Source organism: Scylla paramamosain, chromosome 28 (assembly GCF_035594125.1).
Source record: "Scylla paramamosain isolate STU-SP2022 chromosome 28, ASM3559412v1, whole genome shotgun sequence".
Taxonomy (NCBI): Eukaryota; Metazoa; Arthropoda; class Malacostraca; order Decapoda; family Portunidae; genus Scylla; species Scylla paramamosain.
In genome coordinates this window covers 14,657,696-14,684,750 of record NC_087178.1, presented here as the reverse complement: position 1 = coordinate 14,684,750, position 27,055 = coordinate 14,657,696, and the positions used below count along the sequence as shown (strand labels likewise).

The window sequence follows — 27,055 nt, the reverse complement described above, 5'->3', positions numbered from 1 at the left end:
CCAACCTGAGGCAAAAATACTCATATCAGGTAGGGCTGGGCAGGAATCGGTTCCGACCGTTCCGCTAGCCTTGCCTAGAATCGGTTCTGAGTCTTGGAGGCGGTTCTGCCTTAACGGTTCCTCGTGAGTACTGATGCTCGTAAGTTACAAATCACAAACAGTTATGCAGTGTTTAACTCTAGATCACTAAACTTGTTTCCCGGTTACACTATCACTAAACTCGGGTTTCTCGCACCAATTTTGGAAAATTGAAAAACCATACCAATTACACAGATTTATTAAAGTAAACATTAACACGCTTAATTTTCGGTATATAACTAATACCTAGACCTATTATTTATTACTTTTGCCCTTGATTATTTTTTTTTTATGAATTTAAAAAAAAATAAGTATGAAAATTGATAAAAAAAAAAACGACAAAATTTAGAAAAATATTAATAAAAAAAATCGCAGATTTCCTTCTTTTGTAGTTTTTCTTCCAAATGGATTAGCTCTACTCTCAGAGACTAATCCAATTAAACTAGAGTGTTAGAAACCCGATCTGTAAATAAAACGGGAGCATTAAACTCAGGTGCAAGGCACCCGAATGGTAATTTATAAAAAAAAAAAAAAAAGAATGGTACGCGCAGCGGAGAAACGTGACTCGCCTTTGTCTGAGCTTGTGAAACTCTGAAGCTACTGAAAAGTACAAGGCGATTGTCACATGAGAACATCACGTGATCAGTGTGACTTCACTAGCCCCTGGTGTCTCACACCCGAGATTAGTTCTCTATGGTTAAAATATGTAATCATGAATATTATTCAGGAAATTTTGCAAATGTTATCTATAAATGAACGAAATGGAATGTAAAAGAATGATACATAAAAAGTACATGAATAGCGTCCCTTCATCCAGTATTCAAAGAAATTGCATGAATGATATGAAAATATTTTGTTCATGATGGCCAATAGTATGCACCGATTTAGTGTTACCATATGCATAATGGTTTCTTAACACTCTGATTGGTAGATGTCCTGTAACGTCATGACAGGGTATAAATATTAGTGCGCGGCCGGCGACTTGCCCATCTAGCAGTGTAGTAAAGCTCACACACTTTCTATCTCTTGTTGTCTTTCACCCCATTCTTTTCACCCTGTATTTCCCTCTCTCTATACTCTTCTTTTTCTTCCCCCACTCCTTTCTTTCCATTCCATTCCGATTTGCTCATAAAAACTAAAATTGCCTACGAGAGAGAAAGCCAGTGACCATCATCCTCATGAATAAATGAGGCGCCTAGAGCCACAGTAATGTAAGCGACACTCAGGCCAAAATGATAATTTTTATCGCCACCTTCCTACTGTGGCGGGAAGCAGAGTAGAAGTCAGAATGGACACTGCAATAACGTCGAAAATCCACCCAAATGCAGTTATCTGTAGACCCTTCGTGTCGCTCTCGAAGCAAGGCGATGAGCGGCTGGTGCCAAAATGAATTAACTCCCGCCTAGCAGCCAGCGAGCCAATGATGGCACAGGTTGCGCTTCACGTGACACGACTGACAGCAGCCTGCCTTCCCCACACCTCACACCCACAGACACTCATGCACCCTTCGCCAGCTCTCCACCACTGAATGACCCTCTGCCTTTCTTTTACGCTAATACGCAGGATTTCATCATTATGGCGGACAACAACACGCCCCCTGAGGAGCCAGAATCCTCTGGGGGAAAGAACAGTGTGCGTAATCCTGCTGAGTGGAAGAAAAACTTAGTTAAAAGATGAAGAAATATGGGAAAAGCATACGTGAGCAGGTCTACAGGCTGCCACGTACAGGTGCAAGTAATGGGGCCTCCCTGTGTTGATGGCTGCTATGATAAAATTACATTGCCGATTGCCACGGTCTTGCAAAGGAAATTCTGGGCCATCGGTAATTTTGCATTAAAGAATGCCCACATACAGAACCTATTTTTCTACCGTTTATCTTTCTCCCCTGTTAATAGGTGGTCAGATTAGGAAGTACGTGCACATGTCGCTTACGTTTTTTGCTTCATAAAATTAGTACATCAATCAAGTATGGCTTCAATGGTGGTGAATCTCAATAAACTACATGCTATTGAAACAACTTGACACAGGAGCAGGAATAAACAATGCGTGCATGTTTGATAAACAAAATATTGCAAGTGTTGTATTTTTCCACAAATAAACTGGATAAAAAAGCAGTCATCCATTAGCCTTTCAGAATGCTTTAATTTCACTAAATGCCCAGGTATAGGCTGTAAACCACATGCAATAACAAACATTTTGAAGCCAAGCCCTACTTCCTATCTTAATTAATTGAGGAGATATTTCATTCTGGATGTTGCAAAACTCTGTTTGCTTTTTTTCTCCGTTTTCTATTTTTGGCGCTTACGTTATTCTGGCTCTGGGCGCCTTAAATAAAGACCTTATTTTTTTAGATACTCAAAATAACTTACTTGCATGTTGTACTCCAACCCTTCCTCTCTCACATGTAATGTAATATTTTTACAGGTACCAAGTCTTTTCCAAAGGCAGCGTGCTGAAGGTGCACATATTGCGTTTATACCTACTTTGCAGCATCAAAGCATAGAGAACGGAGGTGTACATCTTACTCATTAAGCCTAAATTTCATGTACTTGGTTTTCACAACGCACTCTCTAAACAATTCCTCATGGAACCGATTCTGGAACTGGGTCCGCCTGGTAATCATCTGAGCAGCACGCTGGTGGCTCCAAGACTGGTACTGCCACCGCGCATTCTACATGATTCTCCGCAGAACCAGTTCTGACGGATCCGCCAGCCCAAGGAATCAATTTTGTGAATACCTAAATTATCGGTTCTTGCCCACCACTAATATCAGGATACAACAGGTGCCAGTCATAGTAATGTTTACTCACACATTGTATTGCCTTAACTCAATTGCAGCTTTGGTTAATACATGAGGCATGACTAGAATTGTCAAGTTTTATCAGTATCTGTAAATGATTTTGAAGATTTTTCTTCAGAAGAAAATGATGATCAATGGGACAATCAACAGTCAGTGATTCTTAATCTGTGGGCAGCACACCCCCTTATGGAAGCATCTGTAGTTTTCAAGGGGAGAGCGACCCTTTGGGAAAAAAAAAAAAGTAGAAATTTATTTAATTATATTTCCTATTTTCTTAACAAGAGTGTGATCCATTATTAAAAAGTTTATGAAAAATTGCAAAAGTATCCCTCTATATTTTTAGTTTTCTGTAGGCTACTACTCTGGTCTTTAGGGTTGTGCTTTGCTTGCCATTTCCTGTACTTACTAATGCCCCTTCACATCCCTCAAAACTCATAAGAGGGAGGATTTTAACTTGTTCCAGACCTGTATGCATACTGCTTGTGATTAGTGAGCACTTTTGTCTCCCAGTCATCTATACACATCCGTAACAATCTCACATTCAATCAGTTAAGGCTGTAGACATTTCCTTTATCTCAGTTCTTATATTTACCTAAAAACAGTAAGCAGCCAAAAATTTATTTGTAAACTGTAAATACGTAAGTGTTGCTCTGTTTGCTATTCGCAAGTTTTTAATGTCATTTCAATGTGAAGCAGCTGATGTTTTGGATGAAGTGCAAGCTCTCAAGAACTGCTTTTTGCGACGTTCTTTGTGAAGTACCTTCCTGATCTCATGTCAGGATCTTCCAACTATGTTCAGATCCACGTATCTTTGTGAAGCTGCATGTTCCAAACCTATTGTCAGGAACAAATAGATAAACAGGCTGAACGGTGAAAGGGACTCACGTTGTGCCCTCTGGCATGTATTCAACTACTCATTCATGATCTAGTAATTTATACTCCATTAAAATCTGGGAGGAAATTTCATTAATTTATACAAAGGGTAGAGGGGGTGGAGGTCAGAACACTTTCTTAAAGGGGGGGTGTGGACCGTGTGGTATCAAAGAGGTTAAGAACCACTGATCAAGACAGTCTGTTAGAAGAGGGAATACATGAGATACAAAACTTTGGACTCCACTCAGTTTAGGAGGGCAGTGTGAGTTGAATCTTGCTATAAGTAAAAGCAGTACTCTATACATGGATAAATAAAGCATCTGTATAAAATAAGCAATCAGGAGGAGGAAAAGTGTTAGCAAAGGCAACACAGGATACCTATCTTCATGGAAGCTGTTTTGGCAAGAGAAGACTAGTGAAATTTCCAGATGAAATTTTTGGAAAATTATAGTACAGGTTTCTTTACAGAACAGGAGGGAGATAGTTGGGGAGACAGTTGAGTATTCCCTTAAAAGAGGAGATAGTTGTTTAGAGGTTGTGTTGGGTGGATAGATGAAGAGATTGAGTTCTTGAGGCAATGAACAATATAAGGTTTGGCCTGCCTGATTCTGAAATAATAGAAAAATCAGAAGTCAGACATTCTGTGGCTTTTCTGCATGAACTTTCTGATTCCTATTTGGCTGGGTATCTGGCAAATGATATTGAGGAATATATATATATATATATATATATATATATATATATATATATATATATATATATATATATATATATATATATATATATATATATATATATATATATATATGAAAAACAATCTCCTCTCAGGAGAAATCTGCACTCCATTTTTTTTTTTTCCAACTCATTAAAATTTCCATTCATTCCCACTCATCTCCACTATGGTTAACCATTCTAAGTTGAACAGTGGTAGTTTTATACTTCAATTTGATTTCACTACTGTGAGCAAGCAAGACATAAAAGCCTCATGCTCTTATGAATTAAAAAGAATATGTGAATAAGTCTCCATAGGGTAAGATTTTTATCTTATGCCCTACCACTCATCAAGCCACTTCTGGGGCTATCAACCACTCTGTGTGCGCATTAGACAATGGTAGTTTTATCCTCAAATATGACTTTATTGCAGAGAAAATGCAATAATAATATATATCCTCATGAAACTACAGATGAAAACCAACTGACAAAGGACAGAAAGAAACCAAGAAACAAGCAGAGGTTCTTACTTTTTTTATGCCCAAGACTGCAAAAAGCAACACAGAGAGAACAGAGATGAAAAAATCTGCTGCCTCTGTGTCCTACAACATGAAAAAAATTTATTTGAGCAGAAGCGTGGTGGTATTCCTGCACATCCTGTGCATGTGTTTACTCACATTAGTTGTTGACTGTTTAAAACCCCAAGTCACCAAGACTGCAAACAACCATCATACAACACAAGCCCCATCAACTACAGAAGCTGCTATGTTGGTGAGGAATAGTGTGTGTGTGTGTGTGTGTGTGTGTGTGTGTTTACTTAGTTGTATTTACATAGTTGTGAAATACAGGACAAGAGCCACACTGGGCTTGTGCTGTCCTGTCTCCATATTGACTTTTATCTAGATTTTCTTTAAATTTATGAATTGTCTTTACACACACAGTCTTATCCTTAAGTTCATTCCACACTGTTATACTTCTGGGGGGGAAGCTATGTTTCTTGATGTCTCTTCTGCAAACACTCCTTTTCAGTTTTCTTCCATGTCCTCTTGTGTCTCTCGTATCTGGTATCATGAAGTCTTCTCTGTCCAACTTTTCCATTCCTTCCAATATTCTATATATTGCTATCAAATCACCTCTTTTCCTCTTTTTTTCTAGTGTAGTCAAGCCCAATCTTTTCAACCTTTCCTCATAACTATACTCTCTTAAGCTTGCAGGGATTTTAGTTGCAGCTCTCTGGATTCTAACTTTCTTGTATCCTTTTTCAAACTTGGCGACCACACTAATGCTGCATACTCCAATCTTGGACATATCATCCTTGTTATCAGTTTTTTAATCATATCTTCATCAATATAGGAAAATGCTATCTTGATGTTTCTCAGCAGATTATATGTTTCTCCTATAATTTTGTTTATGTGCTTCCCAAATGACAAATTATCAGCAATAATTATTCCTAGGTCTTTTACTCTGATCTTATAGAGATTTCCTCATTCCATAAGTAATAGTTACCAACTGGTCTTCTCACACTTTTCCAAACCTCATCACACTACATTTTTTAGCATTAAACTCCATGTTCCACCTCAATGACCATTCATTAATCTTAATTAAGTCCTGATTTAAAGCATTGCAGTCCTCTTCATTTGTTACTTTCCTCATAATCTTGGCATCATCAACGAAAAGGTTCATGTAACTTTCTACACCTTCTGTCATATCATTTACATAAACTGTGAACATAATAGGTGCAAGTATGAAACCTTGCAGGACTCCACTCATTACCGTTCTCCACTTTGACCTGCTGCCTTTAATTACTGCCCTCATTTCTCTGTTTGTCAAAAAAAGTCAGTCATCCACTTTAACAGTGATCCACCAAGTCCTCCAATTTTTTCCAATTTCCATATTAGTCTTCTGTGCAGAAATTTATCAAATGCTTTTCTCTGATCTAAGTATATGCAGTCACACCATCCATCTCTCTCTCTTGCACTATATCTATTACTCTTGAGTAGAAACTTATCAAATTCGTAACACAAGATCTTCCTTTTCTGAAGCAAAACTGTTTCTCTGTTATCACCTTGTTGTCTTCTAGTTATTTCACCTATCTGTTCTTGATGATCTTTTCACAAATCTTTGCCACCACACATGTGAGTGATACAGGTCTATAATTTAATGGATCTTCTTTACTTCTGGTCTTGTGAATTGGGGTAATATCCACCTGTTTCCAATCTATGGGTACTCTACCTTTCACCAGGAGGGTGCTAATTATATTGTGCAGCCCTGAGACTAATTGTGAGCTACACTCTTTTAAAATCCAACTCAATACACCATCAGGACCCATTGCTTTCCTTACTTCCAGGTCTTCCAACATATTCTTTACTTCTTCTACTGATGTTTTAATCTCCTTTAGGTCGGTCCCTTTTTCTAACACTGTCCTCTCACATCTGAAATCATTTTCCTCAGTAAACACAGAGTGGAAGAATCTGTTAAACACTTCAGCCACGTCTTTTGGATCTTCCACTGTCTCTTCTCCAGCTTTTACCATGCTTATTTCATCTTTATTCTTTAATTTTCCATTGGTGAATTTATAAAATAATTTTGGTTGGTCTTTACATTTCTCCACAACATTCTTTTCAAAATTTTTCTGCTCATCTCTGCGAGTTTTGACATATTCGTTCCTCTTCCTTATATAATTCTTCCACAGGTCCAGTCTCTTGTTTTTCTTCCATTTGTTCCATGCTTTTTCTCTCTCCAATCTAGCTGTTGCACATCTCCTGTTGTACCAATCCTTTTTGAAAAGGTTCTCGGTTGATCTTTTGGGTACCCATTTCTCTACTCCTTTATTATAAATGTCCAGGAAAGCTGTCCACTTTTCCTCTATATCCTCCTTTTGAATAACTATGTTCCAATTCACTTCACTGAAATACTTCCTAAGTTGTCCAAAGTTAGTAGTTTAGCCATTCTCTTCTGTGGTTCTCTTTTTTTATACTGAGGTTATTATCCATAACTGTGAACTGAATCAGCACATGATCGCTTTTTCCTATTGGATTTATGTATTTAAGGTCTTCTACTATTTCTTGTTCCTTGGTGAAAATTAAATCAAGCCTTGAAGGTGCTTCATTTCTCCGAAATCTTGTGTCATCTGTAACCCATTGTGTCAGGAAGTTTTTAATAGCCAGGTCTAGTAGCTTGTTCCTCCATGACGACTCACTGCCTTCTGTGGTCCAATTCTCCCAAGATATCTCTTTACAGTTAAAGTCCCCCATCAGGAATATATCGTCATTTTCCTCAAGCAGCTCTGCCAAATATGTCCTTGTGGCCTCAAGCATTTTCTTATATTTATCCTCTCTCCAAGAGTTGAAATAGGGGGGAACATAAGTCACCACAACGTTACAGTATCTTTCCATATTCTGTCTTAAGCTTATTTTCAATACTTTTGCCTCCTCCACCCCATATGTGACAGATTCCACTAATAAGTCCTTCCTAACTAGAAGCATCACACCTCCTCTTTGTTTATTCTTTCTATTTCTCATCCAGAGGTTGTATTTTCCTTCACTAATATCTAATATATCCCCTTCACTTGCCAATTTAGTTTCAACAATTCCCATGATGTCCGGTTTCTCTTCTTTTAAATAGTCTTCTAGTTCCGACACTGCCGACATTAGTCCATTTATGTTCGTGTATGCCACTTTTAGTCTTCCCCTCCCACATTTACTTCCCTCCTGTACCACTTTCTCAACCTCATGTCCATAACCCTCCAAAAGAACTGTTTTTTCTCCACCTCTGTTAGTTTTCCATTTTTTTCATTTGCTTCTTTTCTTAGTTCATTTATAGTATCTCTCTCTTCTCTGGTTCTATCTTTTTTTATCCACACTTGTTTGTATTCTTCCACCTTGGCCAGTTTCCAGGATTTACTCAGTGTTTCTTCAGCTGCCACTTGTGACCTAAACCTTATTTTCATAGGACACTGTCCACCTTCAACATATCTACCCAATCTTTTAATTTCTTTGATCTATCCAGTTAGCTCTTTTTCTTCTTGTAATGTCCCCACTAATTTTTCCACACATATCTTTTCCTTCTTTTCTCTTTCAGTCCACTGAGGTGTACACTCTTCCTTCAGGCTGAATACCACAACAGTTTTTTTTCTTATCCAGTGTCTCTCACCAAATTTTCTTTCTGTTTTATAACTTGAACAACTTTTTCTGTTAGCTTTGTGTTGTTTGCTTTGATTTGTTCCTCCACAATTTTCCTAAAATCAATCTTTTCCTCTTCTTGTTCTTTCTTCCAATTTTTCTGTTTTACATTTAACTCTTCTACTTTGCCTCCATATTCCATTGCTTTCTTTTCATATAACGTTAGTTTTTTACATAGATCGTCATATCCACCTTTCCACACCACCTTCTCGGTGATCAAAGTTTCCACCATCTCCTCCATCTTGTCAAATCTATCCTTCATTTCCTTCATTTCGGTTTCCAGTGTGATAATTCTCCTTATCATCATTGCTTCCCCGACCCTTTGGTCCTCTTCCCCAAATCTCGAGGTCTCTCTCTGTCTTGCCTTCGGAACGGTCCCCATTGGTGTAAACAACATAGTGGGGACCAAAGTAGCCCCCTCTTCACCGCTCATTATAACAATTTAACTGCTTTCTACCAAACACTTTTGGAGACGGGACAGCAATGAGTAGAACCAGTGTGAACCTCTGTATTTCCACTAGGGCAGCTCTCAGCGAAATAGATGGCTGGATTTTTAGGAACGCCTGTTTGCGTTGACTTCTCTATCCGCCATGACAGTGTGTGTGTGTGTGTGTGTGTCCAGTATGTACATACTATGTTTACTACAATCATGTAATTGGACCTTTGTTGCTTTCATAAGGTCTTCGATGATTCAATGATGACTTGAGGCAGCCTGTATCACACAAATTTCCTTTTCTTTTATGTAGTTTACTAATATGCATTTTTTACCTCTCTCTTCAGAGCAGTAGTGATAGCAGATTAGGATTTGAGTTGAGAAAGCTTCAGTTACACAAGAAAAGAAGATAATGTGAATTGAAGGGATGAGTTTGCAAATGTTTATACCACTTATTATTCAATACAAATTTTCCATTGAGCTGATAAGCTATTTATGACCACATCTTTGATTTCAACTTACATTATCTTCCTTATTTCTAGCCAAATTTAATTTTTCAAAACAACCCTGTAACCCACCATGAGAACGAAAGTAAACCCTGTAGTGGCTAAATAGAAGATAGGTTATCTTAAGGCACTACTCAGTCAACAGTGACAATACAAAAAGCACCTCAGGTTTCACTTACAAGTTGGAAATAAAGACTGTATTATCACTAATGCTTCCACCACTTCATTTTACCAATGAACTTTTATTCCTAGGATGGCAACTCTACGGTTTCACTTTCATCAAACACAAAAGTCACAGATGTGAGACTGCCCGCTTCCCTCCGACCTTTCCACTACCAACTTCAACTTCAGCCCTTCATCAGGGGAAATTTTAGCATCAATGGATATGTACAGGTGGAGGTGGAGGTGGTGACAGAGACCTCTGTTTTTACCCTCCATATGGCTGACATCATCACACACAATGAAACAGTCAAGGTGTGTGCACATTTACTTTGTTAGGGTCTGAGCTACACCACATGGTTGTCTTCAGTTTTTCTCTTTGCTGACATTGCTACCTTCATGTTATTTTGTTCCAAATTTATATACTTCTACAGGAAAGGTCATTTTTCTGTCTTCCATGTCCAAGTCTCTGATCCATATATCAATACTGGCAGGAGGATACAATCCCTTAAAGCTCTAATTCACATCTATAGACACATTTTTCCTTTTCATAACCCTTGCAAATAACCTAATGGTATGCCTACATTTTTTTTTTCATGTTTGCAAAAACATTTTCTAAGTTTTTCATTCTTTGGACATTAACATCTTGACCACCATGCCCATGGTGTAGGCAGACATTCTCAGTCAATGAATGACAAACATACAGTATATTATGGAGCCTTGTGACAGCATTATCTTGATATATAGGATATTTGTGCAAGTGTACCAGCCTCCTCACATTGCCTTATATAATAATACAAAATATGATAAATACATCATTCAAATAAGCATTGACAAACATGTATAACTTTTGGATTCAAGAATTTAAAATTAGTTGAACTAAAGTTTATGGAAATGAAAATGAGTTGCTACCTCTTTTCATAATTAGTACAGACACTAATCTGAAGAAAAAAGTTGGTGGATTACCCTGACCAAGCTCACCACTGCTAATAATACATACAGATAGTGGATACCAGAAGTGCAATGGAGATCAGCATCCTTAAGCAGACATACGACAACCAGCGCCAGTTTTACCATGCCCACCTCCAACAACCACTGACCAAAGGCCGCCGATATGTGTTGTCTATGGAATTCACAGGTTACCTTAATGACCACCTACGCGGTTTCTACAGGTCATCATACACAGACTCAAATGGAATAAAGAGGTATGTGTGCATGGAATCTATTAATTGATGTAACAAGAATCAAATGTAAACAGTGGGGACTTGGGGCATATCAGAACAAACTATTGGCTCCATGTAACACATAATGTTCATTATCCACTAATAATGCAAACTGACAAACACAGAATGAAGCACCTGTTCACTGTGCCACAGGTGGCTTGCTGTGACAAAGTTCCAGCCAACAGATGCCCGCCGAGCCTTCCCATGCTTCGATGAGCCAGCCATGAAAGCCACATTTGAAGTGTTCCTGGCAAGGGAGAAAGACATGTTCGCCATCTCCAACATGCCCAAAATAAACAGCCGGCCAATAGAAGGTCAGCAGGGGTGGATGTGGGACCATTTCAACACCACTGTTCCCATGTCCACCTACCTTACGGCATTCCTTGTGTCTGATTTCTCATCAAAGGAGGTCACCACACAGAACGGAGTGTCCTTCAGGACGTGGGCACGAGAGACTGCCATCAACCAGGCAAATTACTCACTTGAAATTGGCTCAAAAATCCTCACCTTCTTTGAAGACTACTTCAGTATTCCATACCCACTCCCAAAACAAGACATGGTTGCCATCCCAGACTTTGCAGCCGGTGCCATGGAGAACTGGGGGCTCATCACCTACAGGGAGACAGCGATGCTTTATGACCCAAAGGTGTCTTCAGCCTACAACAAACAGTGGGTGGCAACAGTTGTGGCACACGAGCTGGCTCACCAGTGGTTTGGGAACCTGGTAACTCCTAAATGGTGGACAGATCTGTGGCTCAATGAGGGTTTTGCAAGCTTCATAGAGTATGTGGGGGCTGACCATGCTGAGCCAGAGTGGCAAATGATGGAGCAGTTCATCATGATAGACTTACACAAGGCTTTCAGACTTGACTGCCTTGAGTCCTCCCATCCCATCAGCATCCCTGTTGCTCATCCTGATGAGATATATGAGATATTTGACACCATCTCTTATGCCAAAGGTAAGTTGTGTTTACCTAGTTGTAGAATACAGACCTTGAGATAAATGTGTGTGGTGCTGTACATCTCCAAAACTTTATTTCTTGAGATATTCCATCACTTTCATCCATTTCTTTGGTTTAGGCCTTCTATGCCTCTAAGTGAAAATCAAATTATCATAATTATTTGTATTATTATTATTATTATTATTATTATTATTATTATTATTATTATTATTATTATTATTATTATTATTATATATTATTTTATTACATTCATTAATCATTATCATTAATTGTTGTTGTTATTATTATTATTATTATTATTAATATTATTATTATTATTGTTATTATTATCATTATTATTATTATCATTATAATTATTAACATGATGCATACAGCTATTCCAACAAATATTTTTTTCACAAAATATTGATTACTTATAGCATATCCTCACTTTTCCTGGGCACTGCACAAATGTTTTTTTTTTTTTTTTTTCAGACAACATTTTTACTCAAATATATAACTCAGCCTTTCTAACCCCTCAGGTGCTTCAATAATCCGAATGATGAAATTTTTCCTGACGGAGGCAACCTTCCGCAGGGGTCTCACTAACTACCTGAAAACCAAGTGAGCAGCTGTATACATGACCCCAATTATAGCAGCCATTTTCTGTTTTCTTCTTTCATTCTACATATGATCTGATTTGCCTGCATCTGGTCCACTCAGCTTAGACGTAGGAAATGGGATGGGCCTGTGTAGCATAAGTAAACTGATTCTGCTATTGCACCCTGAAGCTCAATGCTGCACAACTGACCCACCCTCACACACTATGGTCAGGAGGGATTATTCTCCTGCCCCCTAGAGGTCTATAGGCTTAGATGTATTATTATTTTATTCATTAGGAATATCTATGGAGTAAGGTTTGTGAGATTGAGTATGTGCATGTTAATGACTTGTCTCAGTTATCCCTCTCACAGGGAATGCAAATCTGGTACATAGATTTTGTCAAGGAATATTCTGTGACTATGCACCTGAAATGAACTGTGATATGCACACAATAAACTATCCCTAAATATAAGACCATGTAAAGGTACTATGATGTGGCACCTATCCTCATGCTTCTCTTCTTCCCATTCCTAAATAGAGCATATGCCAATGCTGAACAAGATGATTTATGGGACTTCCTGACACAAGCAGCCCATCAGGACTTGACACTTGGCAAGTGTGTCACTGTCAAAACTATCATGGACACATGGACACTACAGATGGGCTATCCTGTGATCACAGTCATGCGAAGTGCTGATGGAGCCTCAGCCACAGTCACACAGGTAATGACTTGGAGATGAATGGAAGAGACATAATTTTATCATCATAATATCTACTGTGATGGAGTCCCTCTAATACCAAGTGAGCACGCAGTATGATGAGAGTGATCACAAAGTCAGTATGGGGTTGATGTCAAGAAAGGAACACAAACATTGTTATTGGAATTAGTGTATAGGTCATTGATGATTACTCAAGAAAGTTCAAGTTCACTATGGTAAGAGATAAATAGTGCAGGCAAACACAATCAGGTATATGTATTAGATTTTAACTCTAGGAATATTGACTGGATCTAATAGTGGGGACAGTGAATACTTTCTAAAAGTAATTCAAGATAACTTTTAAAGTTCATAATCTTGAAACCCACAAAGGGGAAACAATATTTAAGATATAGTTCTACCAAACAGAAATAAAACAGACACACAGGTAGAAGTTTGAGTAAAATTAGGTAATAGTGATCATTATGAAATTAGGTTCAGCTTGAAATGGGAAGGAGCCTTTAGAAGTAGAAACATAAGCAAGATACCTGACTTTAGGATGCAGAGAAGAGCAGAGTGGTATCTTCAGCATAGGAGTGGAGAAGACAGTAATTTTGGCTTAAAAGATCATTAATGAATTATAGAAAGTGGGTGACATGACAAAACCCTGAGGAACACTACTGTTAACAGACTTACAAGAACACTGTCTACTACAGCAGCAATAGATCAGACAGAAAGGAAACTTAAAATTAAGTTACAGGAAGGTCAGAACCCATAGGAGGGGGTTGTTTGGAAGTTGAAGCTTTGTGCCAGACTCTGTCAGATGCTTTTGATATGTCTAAAGCAACACTGAAAGTCCCAAAAAGATGACCAATATTCAGAGAAGAAGGCTAGATCACCAGTAGAAAAGCCATGACAGAACCCCTATTGGCAATCAGATGTAAGATTGTAAATTGGTAGATAAATTAAAACACTTTAGAGTTTTAGAAATTAAAGCAATAAGATGCTATTATGAAGGGCTGGAGTGATCACCATTTCTAGGAACAGAATGAATGTAAGGTAAAGGAAAGATAGATGTTGAAGAGGAACAAGCCCTGAACCATCCAGAGTTGAAATATAAGCAAAGGTTTGAGTAAAGAGTTCAGCTTTAGAGATAAATGAGATGGCAGTGATGCCATCAAGCTAAAATAGAGGAGGGAATAATAAAAAGTTGTTGGAGATATCTTTGACTAGGTGCCAGAAGTCACAAGAGAAATTAAATCTGGAAAGGTTTTGACATTTTCTAAAGCCAAAGTTTTTAGCTAATTGCAGAACAGTGTTGGTATGATTCTGGTCAGTTATGTAAAGTGTATGAGTTTCAGGAGATGAAAGGCTCAGGTACTATTTGTGGGATGCCTCTTTATCATGTATGTTTTGGGTGAGAGAAAGAGTGAGGACTGTATACCTCCATGCCAGACTCAGCACACAGAGAAAGGTCCCTAACATGGAGGCAATAGTCATTCCGCGGAAAATTAGACTAATACTTCCTCAGGTACCCTCAATTAGCAGAGGTAAAACACCATAGCTAGCTCTGTTTTGAAGGATCCTAAGGAGGAATTGGAGTGCTATGGCAAGCTATTTGATGAGGGAGGTAAGGCTATGTGCGGCCTTAATATTAACAAGGAGGACATAAGGAGGTCCAAATGTATTGACAAGGGCAATCAACGCTGACCAGTAACCACTAGGACCTTGATGATCATTTTGGCCTAATCAGTAATTAAAGGGAGAAATCATCCAATTCTCTCACCTCAAGCTATGACAGTACTCCTAAGCTAGAGAACCTCCAAATATTGCACAAACATGACACAAAAATTCTCCAACAGTGAAATCACTCATTGGCTGCACTTGTTTGCCACAAGCTGTACAGGAAAGCAATCTTTCCTTAAGTGAAAATCACCATGAACTACTTCAGAAGCTCTTTAGGACAGCATCAACTGTCTTCACTTGCCTATTCACTGTGAAATACACTAAATCAAGGGTGTTGAACTTTTCCAATTTAATCCAAGACTACTCAGCAGGAGGCTTACAAACACCTGTTCTGATGTATGAATGAAAATAGAACTTTTATTATATAAAAACATGATTATATAACTTGATAATATCATATTGACCAATCACTAAGATGTCACATTTTCTGTGACTTAAAAATTAGCTACAACTATCAAAACAACATTGTATTTACTACAGTGGCCTGTTACATTAAACTTTGGGCAAAATTTTCTGTGACTTAAAAATTAGCTGCAACTAAAAAGGTATATCAAAACAACACTTTACAGTTTATAGGGGACAAATGAACAAATTTACCTTCATTATATAATTATTTTTATTACAGTGAAAATAGTTAGATGTTCAGAGGACTATCATATTTTCATCAACCATACTTTCTGTTTATGCATTTCTGTCTTTATGTGAATATTTTTTGCAAAATATAACAGTGTAGTTCCTAGGCAAAAGTATGATATGTCAAATAATAATGAAATAAAGAAAAGGAATAAATAATTGACATATCTAACATCTTAGTGATTGGTCAATATGATATTATCAAGTTATATAATCATGTTTTTATATAATAAAAGTTTTATTTTCATTAGTCACATTCATGCTTTTGTACTTCATTTCTTTATTGTGTTAAAAGTTGTGTCTAGGCTGTTAAACAGCCAGATTATAACAGAGTATAATACCAGTCACTGAATACAAATTTTTGGCTGTGCTCATGGAGAGCAGACATAAGCATTTCTGGAACACCAGAACACATTTAGATGAGCACCGCATTTAGCAGTAGCTTATGGCCCAGCATCCTTCATTGCCATGACATCTCTCAAACAGATATCAGTTAATGTAATAGATTATTTTATAGCTGATTTACCATAAATAATGTAAAAAAATTTAAATCACTGTTCGTTTCACCAGGAGCGGTTCCTGTTGAGCAAAGACGCCAACTCCAATGACACTCATGTCTACAGGTGGTGGGTGCCACTCTCCCACACCACACAGGCCACTGCTGACTTCAGTAGGACAGCACCCTCCAGGTGGCTCTCAAAGACTGACTCTAAGATCACGATCCGGTCCCTCCCAGATAGTAGTCAGTGGGTGATATTCAATGTACAGGAGACTGGCTACTACAGAGTCAATTACGACGAAAACAACTGGAAGCAGTTGATCAAGCAACTCAAAGCTGATCACACTAAGATCCACGTCAACAACCGCGCGCAGCTCATAGATGATGCGCTCAACTTGGCACAAGCAGGTACTTTTGTTGCTTTATTTCTGGTCACAATGTAGTTCAGCCACCATCTCTCCCCAACATGCACATTTGATCTTTCCAGGCTTCAATATGAATGAAAATCTTAGTGAAGTTGTTAAATGCATATAGTGTCTGTGGACATTTTCTGGCTGCTGTCTAGGCTTGCACTAATTAGTGGAAAGTATAGGTGTTTTCTGTCACAAAGATTTTTTTAGCAATTTTGCAGTCCATGAATTTTGACATTGTATTTTCAGGTCAGTTGTCATATTCCTTGCCGATGGAACTCATTGCATATCTGAAGAGTGAGACTTCATACACGCCATGGGCTACTGCTCTAAATAACTTGGCTTATATTGATAAAGTTTTCTCTCGCACTGGAACTTATGGATCTCTTAAGGTACATATTTCATAGCATTATTTTTAAGAATTGGATTCTAAATTACATACATATCACAGCTCAAGTTGCAATCAAACTGAACTATCTCTTTTCCATCCACTTTATTTTGTAACATTATTGAAATTTCAATATCAAACCAATGATGATTCATGAGGTCAGCACTGAAATCATACACCAGCTCAATATCATCACAGCAAACATTCCACTTCACACCATTAACTAGCCCATTACCCTCAGAATTTCTTGCTCCATCTGCTTGAGCCACAGTACGAGTCTATTGGGTTCCGAGACTCTTTAACTGACCCTCACCTTGTCCAGCACAAAAGAGTAAAGATACTCAGTTGGGCCTGCAAGCTGGGTCATGAAGACTGTGTAAACCAGTCTGTTGGCCTCTTCAATCAGTGGATGATGAACCCATTGAACAAAAGGTAAAAGCACATTGAGAGGAGAAGTGAAATAATCTTTAAGGCATTCTGTTAAGTCATTATTTTTCAAAGATTCCAGAGGAGAAAAATGTAAATTATGTTTCAAAGGTTAGTAAAACATAATCATCAGGTGCCCCACAGAGCAGCAGGAATTATTTTCATGGCTATCATAAATTCATAATCCATTTGTAAATATATTTTTGTTCTTTCTCTTCTATGAGACCAAGAAAATAAATCTTTCCCATGAACTATTGAGTCACATTCTCTAAATAATTTTGCCAACTGAACTGAACTGCATGAACTGGACTGCATGATGCATTCATTCTTTTAATGTGTCTATATATGCTACCAACAAAATTTTCTTCTAGACTGTCCAAATGGAAAATGTTTGTTATTTTTCACAATTTTCAGCATCATCTCCCCAAACCTGAAGGATGTGGTGTACTGCACTGCCATAGCTGCTGGTAAGGACAAGGAATGGGAGTTTGCATGGAATCAATACCTCAACTCAAATGTTGGCTCTGAAAAGAGCAGACTGCTCTCGGCTCTGGGGTGCTCCAGGGAGTTGTGGATTCTGTCAAGGTGAGATGATGATATTCTACTACAGGATATCATGATCCTTTATTTTTTCATTATAAAGAAAAACAGGCAGAGTAAAGCAATATCAGATTCTGTTTTCTATTACTTTATGTATCTTCCTTGTTCTACAATTGCCAAAGCCCCTGCCTCCTTCCTAATTTTTGTGGGTCAGTTACATGGTGCACTCATAATGCTCTCACTATTTTTTGCTAATTCTCTATATTTTAGGATATTTTTTTATTACATTATCATCTAGCCTTGCCTGTACTAACTTTTTTTATATCAAGATGAAAATAATAGTATCAAAGTATCAATCCTTCACAAAAATTGTGGAAACAAAAGTATGTAGGAAAATAATTGTAGAAACTGTCTGTGGTAAGCATTAACAGTCATGTTCATGTGCTTTTGCAAGTAATATATGTTATTTGTTCCTAGTTTTCTGAGGGATTCATATTTATATTGTATTGTTGCTTTTGTATTGATACCATATTTTTTAAAATTAGCTTAAAGGAAGGCTAATTGATAATACAATTGAAAATGTTGTAAATGTGAAAATACTGGGGAAGTGGAAAGAGCATTATAAAGGCACCAATCAGCTGTAAGGGCCACAGCTTCTAGATCAGCTTAGCCAATGGCAAATACATTATACAGGATGTGTGAAACATTGGTGCTGTCATCTCCCAGCATCAATTTTTTTCACTGACTTAATTTTGCTGCAGTGGATGTTTTCTACTCATCCACTTCCATCTCTAGTATATTATACATAATTAACTTTTAGTTTGAGAAATAATTTAATCTATATCTATCTACCCATATCTGATGGGTGTTCCTAAAAACTAAAAAATTATCATAAAAAAAATGTCCTCTTTTTCTCTAGCATCTGCCTCCCATTTCACTAAAGGTTATACTCTTGTACCTCTTACATCTACCATACTTATAAGTATATTTTCCTCATCATTTCACGTTCTGAAATTTTTCCATATGGCCAAACCACTTCAAAGTGCTGCATTTAACTCCACAATCACTACACATAATTTCTTCACCTTTATTTTGAACATCAATTACAATATACCTATATACACTTTCATTCATTTCATCATTCATTCATCACACATAGGCACTTCTCAAGAAACTCATTTCAACTGTTTGGATCCTTAATATATCTATATGCACTTTCATTCATTTCATCATCCTTTCATCACACATAACCACTTCTCAAGAAACTCATTTCAACTGTTTGGATCCTTAATTTCTGTCTTTCATTCCACATCTACATCTCACAAAGGAATGCAAACACAACTGAAGAACAAACAGTAGCAGAACTGTTGACACTTTGTCCTACAATACAATGGCTACTGTAAAATACAAAATATATGATATTAAAGGTGAAGGCTCCCCCCAGTCACAGCTCCATGTTTAATAACCCAAATGAGCGGCTCACCAGGTACCTTGAGATGGCCTTCACCAAAGACACTGGGATCAGAAAGCAAGATGTAGTCAGGGTGTTCTATTCTGTGGCCTCAAACATTGTGGGACAAGACCTGGCTTGGACCTTCTTAAGAGATCAGTTGGATGATATTATTGATTAGTAAGTATATCACAATGTTTCAAAATTATGCAGTATAAAAGACAGATCTTACATTATATGGATGAAAAATATATATTGTTGCCTTTCAATTTTCATGACAAGGTACCACAGCTAAATGTATAACCATACATCATTATCATATAAAAAGTAAGGGTGACATTAATTTCCCATAAACTTATATGATAACTCATTCATACATTATGACTCTCCTTCCAGCATGGGTAGAGGCTTTTCCAGTCTCAAGTGGATGATAAAAGGAACAACTAATGGCATGAACAAGGACCTATACTTAACAGAGGTAATTAGATACCAAAAAACTTTATCAATGGTTTCACTAAGAAACAGTCTAAAATGTTGTCATGTAGATCTCAATTTAAAATAAGTGTGTGTGTTTATTTACCTAGTTGTGTTGTACAGGGCATGAGCCAAAGCTCATTTTATCCTGTCTTCATATCAATATTTATCCAGTTTCTCTTTAAACATGTGTACAATGTTTGCCACAACCACCTCTTCCTTCAAATCATTCCAGATTTCCCATTTCTTGATGTCACTCGAACATGCACTCTTCTTTATTTTCTTTCCATGTCCCCTCATACATCTCTCTCTTCCTCCTCCATCTATGGTACCAAGTCACTTCTGTTTATTCTTTCTATATTGTTTACTAATTTGTATGTTGTTATCAGGTCTCTTCTTTTTCTTCTCTTCAATATTGTAGTGTTGGTAATCTCATCTCTTCAAGTCTTTCTTCATAGCTTAAGTCTTTCAATTCTGGTACCATCTTTGTCACTATCCTCTGTATTCTTTCCAGTTTCTGTATATCTTTTTTTTCCATGTGGAGTCTAAACTACTGCAGTTTATTCCAATTTAGGACATATTATGCTTGTTATAATTTTCTTATCATTTTTTTATTTAAATAGTTAAACACCACCCTAATGTTTGTTAACAAGCTGTATGTAGAGCAGAATATCCTGTTTATGTGCTTTTTGTGTCCTGAATCATTACTCCCAAATCTTTTCTTAATTACTTTTCATTATTATTTCTTTTCCCATTTTGTAATTCCATGAAGGTCTTTTTTTACTTTTCCTATTTCCAACACATGGCATTTTCTGGTATTAAATTCTAGTTTCCATCTTTGGCACCATGCATGTATCTTGTCAACATCCTTTTGTAACTCTTTGCAGTCATTTTCATCCTTTATTTTTTTTCATTATTTTTGCATCATCAGCAAACAGATTTACATAACTATTTTGATCCTCTGTCATATCATTTAAATATATTTGAAACATAGTAGATGCCAACACAAATCCTTTTGGTATCCTGCTTGTCACTTCAAGACAACTTGAATTAATATCTCTGATTACTGTTCTCATTTCCCTCCCTTGTAAATAATCATCCATCTATCTCAATGTTGCTGCCTATAGTCCTCTTCCATTCTCTAACTTCCACATAAGGCTTTTGTATGGAACTTATCAAATGTTTTTTTTTGTGATCCAGGTATACCACATCAACCCATCTGTCCCTCTCTTGCACTCCATCTATTACTCTCGTGTAAAAGCTCAGTAGATTTATGACACAGAATCTTCCTTTCCTGAATCTAAATTGCTTTTCAGTAATTATCTTTTCATCTTTTAAATATTGCACCCATCTGTCTTTAATTATTATTCCACAAAGTTTGCTTACAGTACTATTTAGTGACACCGGTCTGTAATTTAATGGTTCCAGATTATTTCCCCCTTTGTATATTGGCACTATGGTAGCTCTTTTCCATCTCCCCAGTACTTTTCCATCTTTCAATGAACTGTTGATTATATCCCATATGGATTCCTTCATTTGTTCTCTGCATTCTTTTAATATTAATATCCGTCCATTTACTTGATCTGGTCCCATAGCTTTTCTAACATCCAGCTCTTCCAGCAGTTTTTGAGATCCAGGTATACTGCATCAAGCCATCCACCCTTCTCTTGTATTTACCTAGTTGTGCTTTATGGGAAAAAAGCTATGCTCGTGCTGTCCCATCTCCATATCTTTTAATATCCAACTTAGCTTTGAATCCATGTATACTTTCTGCATTTACTATCTCCTTATCCAGACTGTTCCATACATCAATGTTTCTATATGGGAAACTATAATTTTTGACATCTCTTCTACAAGCACTCCTCTTCAGCCTCTTCCCATGTCCCCTAGTGTCCCATGTATCCCAGACCATTAAGTCACTCCAGTCCACCTCCTCTACTCCCTCATATGCTTTATATATCGCAATCAAGTCTCCCTTTTCTCTCCTCTTTTTCAATGTTGGTAGATGTAGCCTTTCCAGTCTCTCTTCATATGACAAATTCCTGATACTTGGTAGCATCTTCGTAGCTGCTCTCTGAACTCTCTCCAACTTCCTTATATCCTTTTTCTTGTATGGTGACCACACTACTGCTGCATATTCTAGTCTAGGTCTTATCAGTGACACGATCATCTTCCTGACCATATCTTCATCCATATATGCAAAGGCCTGCCTTATTCTTCTTAACAAGTTATAGTTTTCTCATGTAATTTTGCTAATGTGTCTCTCCGGGGTCGGGTTCCCAGTCACTGTAACACCGAGATCCTTTTCCTCTTCTGCTCCACTCAACCTTACACCATTCAGCACATAATTTCCTTTTACTCTTCTTGTACTTTTTCCAAATTCTATTACCTTACACTTCTTTAAATTAAATTCCATTTCCCATCTATAACTCCACTCTGATATCTTGTTCAGGTCCTCTTGTAATGTTCCACAGTCCTCTGCACTCTCAACTTTCTTCAGCAACTTTGTATCATCCACAAAAAGGCTCGTATAGCTGTTCACACTCTCCGTCATATCGTTTATATAGACTGCAAACATGACTGGTGCAAGTACTGAACCTTGGGGTACTCCACTTATGACTTCCCTCCATGATAATTTTTTATCTTTTACCACTGTTCTCAGTTCTCTGTCAAGAAATTTTCCATCCATCTCAGTGCTCCATCTATTATTCTCATATAAAAGCTCTGTAGATTTGTGACAAAGGATCTGCCTTTCTTGAATCCATATTGCTTTTCTGTAATTATCATGTCTTCTAAATATTGTACCCATCTGTCTTCAATTACTATTCCACAAAGCTTGTTTACAATACTTGTTAATGACACTGGTCTGTAATTTAATGGTTCCATTTTATTTCCCCCTTTGTATACTGGCACTATGTTAGCCAGTATACTTTGTACTTTTCCTTCTTTCAGTGAGCTGTTGATTATATCCCATATGGGTTCCTCCATTTATTCTCTGCATTCTTTTAATACCCATCCATTTACTTGATCAGGTTCATTGCTTTTCTAACATCCAGCTCTTCCAGCAGTTTTTTTATTTCTTATCTGATTACTTGTATCTCCTGTATTCCTTCATTCTGTGATACCACTTTCAGTGCCACAAAATTGGTTTCCTTTGTAAACACAGATTGAAAACTCTCATTCATTAGTTCACTCATCTCTTCAGTAGTTTCATAAATTCTTCCTTCCCGTTTTAACTTGCTTATACTAACACTATATTTGATTCTCTCATTTATGTATCTGTAGAAGAGTTTGGGCTCTTCCTTGCATTTACTTACTATGTCACTTTCAAAATTTCATTCTTCTTCTCTTCTTACTATATCATATTCATTCCTTGCCTTTCTGTATTCTTCTCTAGTATTTCTATTCAATTGTCTCATCATTTTCTTCCATGCCCAGTTCTCTTTCTTTTTTGCTTCTATACATCTGGCATTATAACATTCATGTTTCCTGATTTTCACTTTATAACTTGACACAAACTGTTGCACCCCCTCTCTATACTTACTCAAAAACATCTCATAATTTTCTTGCACTACTTTACCTTCAAATAGCTCTTTCCAGTTAATTTTTCCATAAAATTTACTATGCTCCGCAAAGTTTGCCTCAGTATAGTTCTGTCTCCTATTTCTGTATTGTTCTTTCCTGTGCAACACTTTTTCTTCCTCCTTTCTATTGTCACATGATAGATTCTTCCCATTGAACTCCAACAATGTACAATCAGTGACATTTGGAATTAGAACTCCCACCAACATGGGCATCACACTGCTCAAAATGGTAACTTGTCCTTTCTCAGTCAAAAAAAAATCTGCCAGAAAAAAATAACTGCATGGCAACTTAGATTAGCCCTCAAATGTTTTTGAAACCACAAAATAACAGATTCAGTGTTTGACATTTTGACATAAAGGAAAGTTATCTTTTGGCTAACAAAATGGCTGTGTTTGTTTTAAACAAAGTGTTCTACTGAGGTGATATGTGATGCCTGGAAAATATACAGGCTACAGTTACATAGTACGAATGTTAGTTTCACTAGAATGGTGAAACAAATTTAAAAATACGCTACATAACTATTGGCAATGAAAAGACTGTCACCACAAACATAGTTTTTGGTGCCCCAAAATGTTTGTTTTTTAGTTGTTTTGCTGTAAGCTGAGGATATACCTCTACCTGTCCCTTGATACCATGTAATGTGTTGTCAAATATTTTGGGGCACCCCACCACCATGTTTGTGGTGAGACACATCCTTACATCCCTCATCGCCCCATTTCTTCACCACCAATAGTTTTGTGGCATATTTTTAAATTTGTTTCACCATTCTAGTGAAACTCTAACACTTGTGCTATGTAATCGTAGCCTGTATATTTTCAGGCATCACACATCACTTCAGTAGAACACTTTGTTTAAAACAAACACAGCCGTTTTGTTAGCCAAAACAAGGAACAGTCACAAAAGATAACTTTCCCTTATAAAAATGTGTCAAACACTGAATCCATTACTCTATGCTTTCAAAAACATATGAGGGCTAATCTAAGTTGCCATGTAGCTATTTTCTCCTGGCAGATTTTTTCAGACTGAGAAGGGGCAAGTTGCCAGTTTGTGCAACGTGGCACTCACATCGGCGGGAATTCCAATAGCGAATGTCGCTGACTGTATACTTGGTCTACTATCTTGGGTTTTTGGAAACACTAAATCCAACTGTGATGGTTCTTCTCCTCTGCATCGTGTAGGTTCATTCACTCACTGTCTCATTGTATTCACCATCATGGTTTGCATAAGTTCTACACTCCATGACTCAACATTTTCTTTCACTTCCATCTCCTCCCAGTTCCTTTAGTGTTTAAGTCGCCTACTAAGAGTACTTTGTTACTTATCATTTTCGCTATACTATTTTTTTGTTTCTGGTTGCATGTATGTCACAATAACTTTCCTTTTTTTCTCTTCCTTTGATCTTAATCACAACACTCAAAGTTTCTGCCATTCCATCACCATATTCCGCTTTGTCAACAACAATATCCTCTTTTATCATCATTCCTTCTCCTCCATTTCCTTTTCTGTCTCTCCTCCATGTGCTTCCTTTGCAAAACTCAACTTTACTTCTTCTTTTAGTTTCCTTTCCATTAAACATACCACATCTGGTTTATTATTCTTTATATAGTCTTTAAGTTCCAATATGCTCAACACCAGACCACCTACATTTGTATACAAAATTTTTAACCTTCCACTTGGTGATCTTCATGGGATCTTTTTGCTACCATTTCCTCAATTTCATGTCCACAACTTTCCAAATGTTCCTCACTTGTTCCTGTGTTCTCTCCTCATTTTTTTGACTGGGCCTCTTCTCTCAACTCTTTCCGTTTACTTCTCTCTCTTCATGGTTCATATCTCTTTTTATCCATATTTCCTTCATTCTTTGCAAGACATGCTCCACTGCTGTTTGTGACATGAATCTTATTTTCATTGGTCATTCTTCCATTTTTCATCATATTTTTCAATCCTGTAAGCCTCTTCAATTTGTTCAATTATCCCCTCTCCTTCCTCCACCAATAATTTCTTTAGCCCTTTTCATTTCTTTCTTTCTAACTATTTTCATGGGTAGGTTCTTCTCCTTGACCCTAAATAACACCACACACATATTTCTCTGTACTATGTCTCTCACAAGTTTACTTTTTTTTTATTATTTTAATCACTTGCTTTTCCACATCCTTATTGTGTTCCTGTTGCTATTGCCTTATTATCTTTGTTGTTCTCTCTTCTTTCCAATTTTTTACTTCCTCTGTCACTAACTCTTTCACTTCTCCACCGATAACCCCTCTTGTAGAGCTTTCTTTAACTTTTCATTCTCTTCCTTAAGTTTCTTGATTTCTTCACAGTACTTCTTGTTTAAGCCCACTATTTTTGCCACCTCTTCTCTCAGTTCTTTGTTTTCTTTTCTCTTTCCATCTCCCTCTTCTTCATCTGTTATATCACTTTTTTTTTTTTTTTTTTACATTATCACCACCCACCTCTTTTTCTCCCTTCCATGCCTTTATCATCATTGTTAAGCTATGTATTTCTTCTTGTATTTTCATGTTCTCTTCTTCAATTTCCCACATTCATTTATTCATATGTGCAATACTGATATCCTCTTTCTTAAATCCCTCAAAAAAAAAAAAAAAAAAACTGCCATCTTCCCTGGTTGATGTCACTACCAGTATTTGCCTCTGTACTACACCCCCATTTCACCCTTTTGTCCACTCCATGATATCACTTCACTTTCCCCTACATCCACACCTTTGCAAAAGTCCCTATTATGGAGAGGACTCAAAGTTTGGCTCCCCTGTACAACCAAACCTAGGCAAATCTATGGAACTGTTGTTGATGCGTCCAGTCAGCTGAGTGACTTGGTGGTGTGTGTGTGTGTGTTTTACCTAGTTGTGGTTTATGAGGGGGGAGTAATCTCATAATATCCCGTCTCTATCTATCTAGTTTGGTCTTAAAAGCACTGACAGTTTTGGCATTTACAACATTTTCACTGAGTTCATCACATTTGTTCACACCTCTGTGAGGAAAACTATGCTTCTTAATGTCTCTTATACAGTTAACTTTCTTCAACTTCTTATTATGTCCCCTTGTACTCTGTGTGTCCAAATTTATAAAACCTTCTTTGTCTACATTTTCCATACCATTTATCATTCTATAGATGTTTATCAAATCTCTCTCTCTCTCTCTCTCTCTCTCTCTCTCTCTCTCTCTCTCTCTCTCTCTCTCTCTCTCTCTCTCTCTCTCTCTCTCTCTCTCTCTCTCTCTCTCTCTCTCTCTCTCTCTCTCTCTCTCTCTCTCTCTCTCTCTCCTGTTTTTAAGGGTAAGAATTTCCAACATTCTTAATCTCTCTTCATAGGTCAATTTACTCAACTCAGGAACCATCTTAGTGACTGCTCTTTGTATTCTTTCTAATTTTATGATATTCTTCCTTGTATGAGGAGACCACACCACTGCCACATATTCCAATCTTGGTCTTATCATGGAAATCAACAACTTTATCATTTCTTTATCCAATTATGAGAATGCCATTTTTATTCTTTTTAACAAATTCATCATCTCTCCAGTAATTTTATCAATATGTCTGTCCAGAGTCAAATTTTCAGTAACTGTTACTCCCAAATCCACTTCCTCTTTTGACTTCTTTAACTTCACACCATCCATCTCATAATGATATTGTATTCTTTTCTTACACTTACCAAACTCCATTAGTTTACATTTACTTAAATTGA

General features: G+C 37.2%; 1 protein-coding gene across 4 annotated transcripts in view; it reads left to right on the top strand.

The window, feature by feature from the left end:
- The window catches only part of LOC135114978 (aminopeptidase N-like), a 33,219-nt gene that overhangs the window by 3,851 nt on the left and 2,313 nt on the right, over positions 1 to 27,055 (top strand). For 2 of the 4 annotated variants that reach the window (XM_064031318.1, XM_064031321.1), the window contains exons 2-13: positions 4,936 to 5,233; positions 9,835 to 10,056; positions 10,744 to 10,946; positions 11,118 to 11,923; positions 12,448 to 12,529; positions 13,047 to 13,230; positions 16,153 to 16,489; positions 16,741 to 16,883; positions 17,121 to 17,311; positions 17,720 to 17,890; positions 19,332 to 19,475; positions 19,692 to 19,773. In XM_064031318.1, the coding sequence (XP_063887388.1) occupies positions 5,000 to 5,233; positions 9,835 to 10,056; positions 10,744 to 10,946; positions 11,118 to 11,923; positions 12,448 to 12,529; positions 13,047 to 13,230; positions 16,153 to 16,489; positions 16,741 to 16,883; positions 17,121 to 17,311; positions 17,720 to 17,890; positions 19,332 to 19,475; positions 19,692 to 19,773 (2,799 nt within the window). In that variant the 5' untranslated portion in view covers positions 4,936 to 4,999. Of the gene's footprint in view, positions 1 to 4,676; positions 5,234 to 9,834; positions 10,057 to 10,743; positions 10,947 to 11,117; positions 11,924 to 12,447; positions 12,530 to 13,046; positions 13,231 to 16,152; positions 16,490 to 16,740; positions 16,884 to 17,120; positions 17,312 to 17,719; positions 17,891 to 19,331; positions 19,476 to 19,691; positions 19,774 to 27,055 lie in introns of those variants that run through there. The other 2 variants (XM_064031320.1, XM_064031319.1) reach the window with 2 other exon arrangements.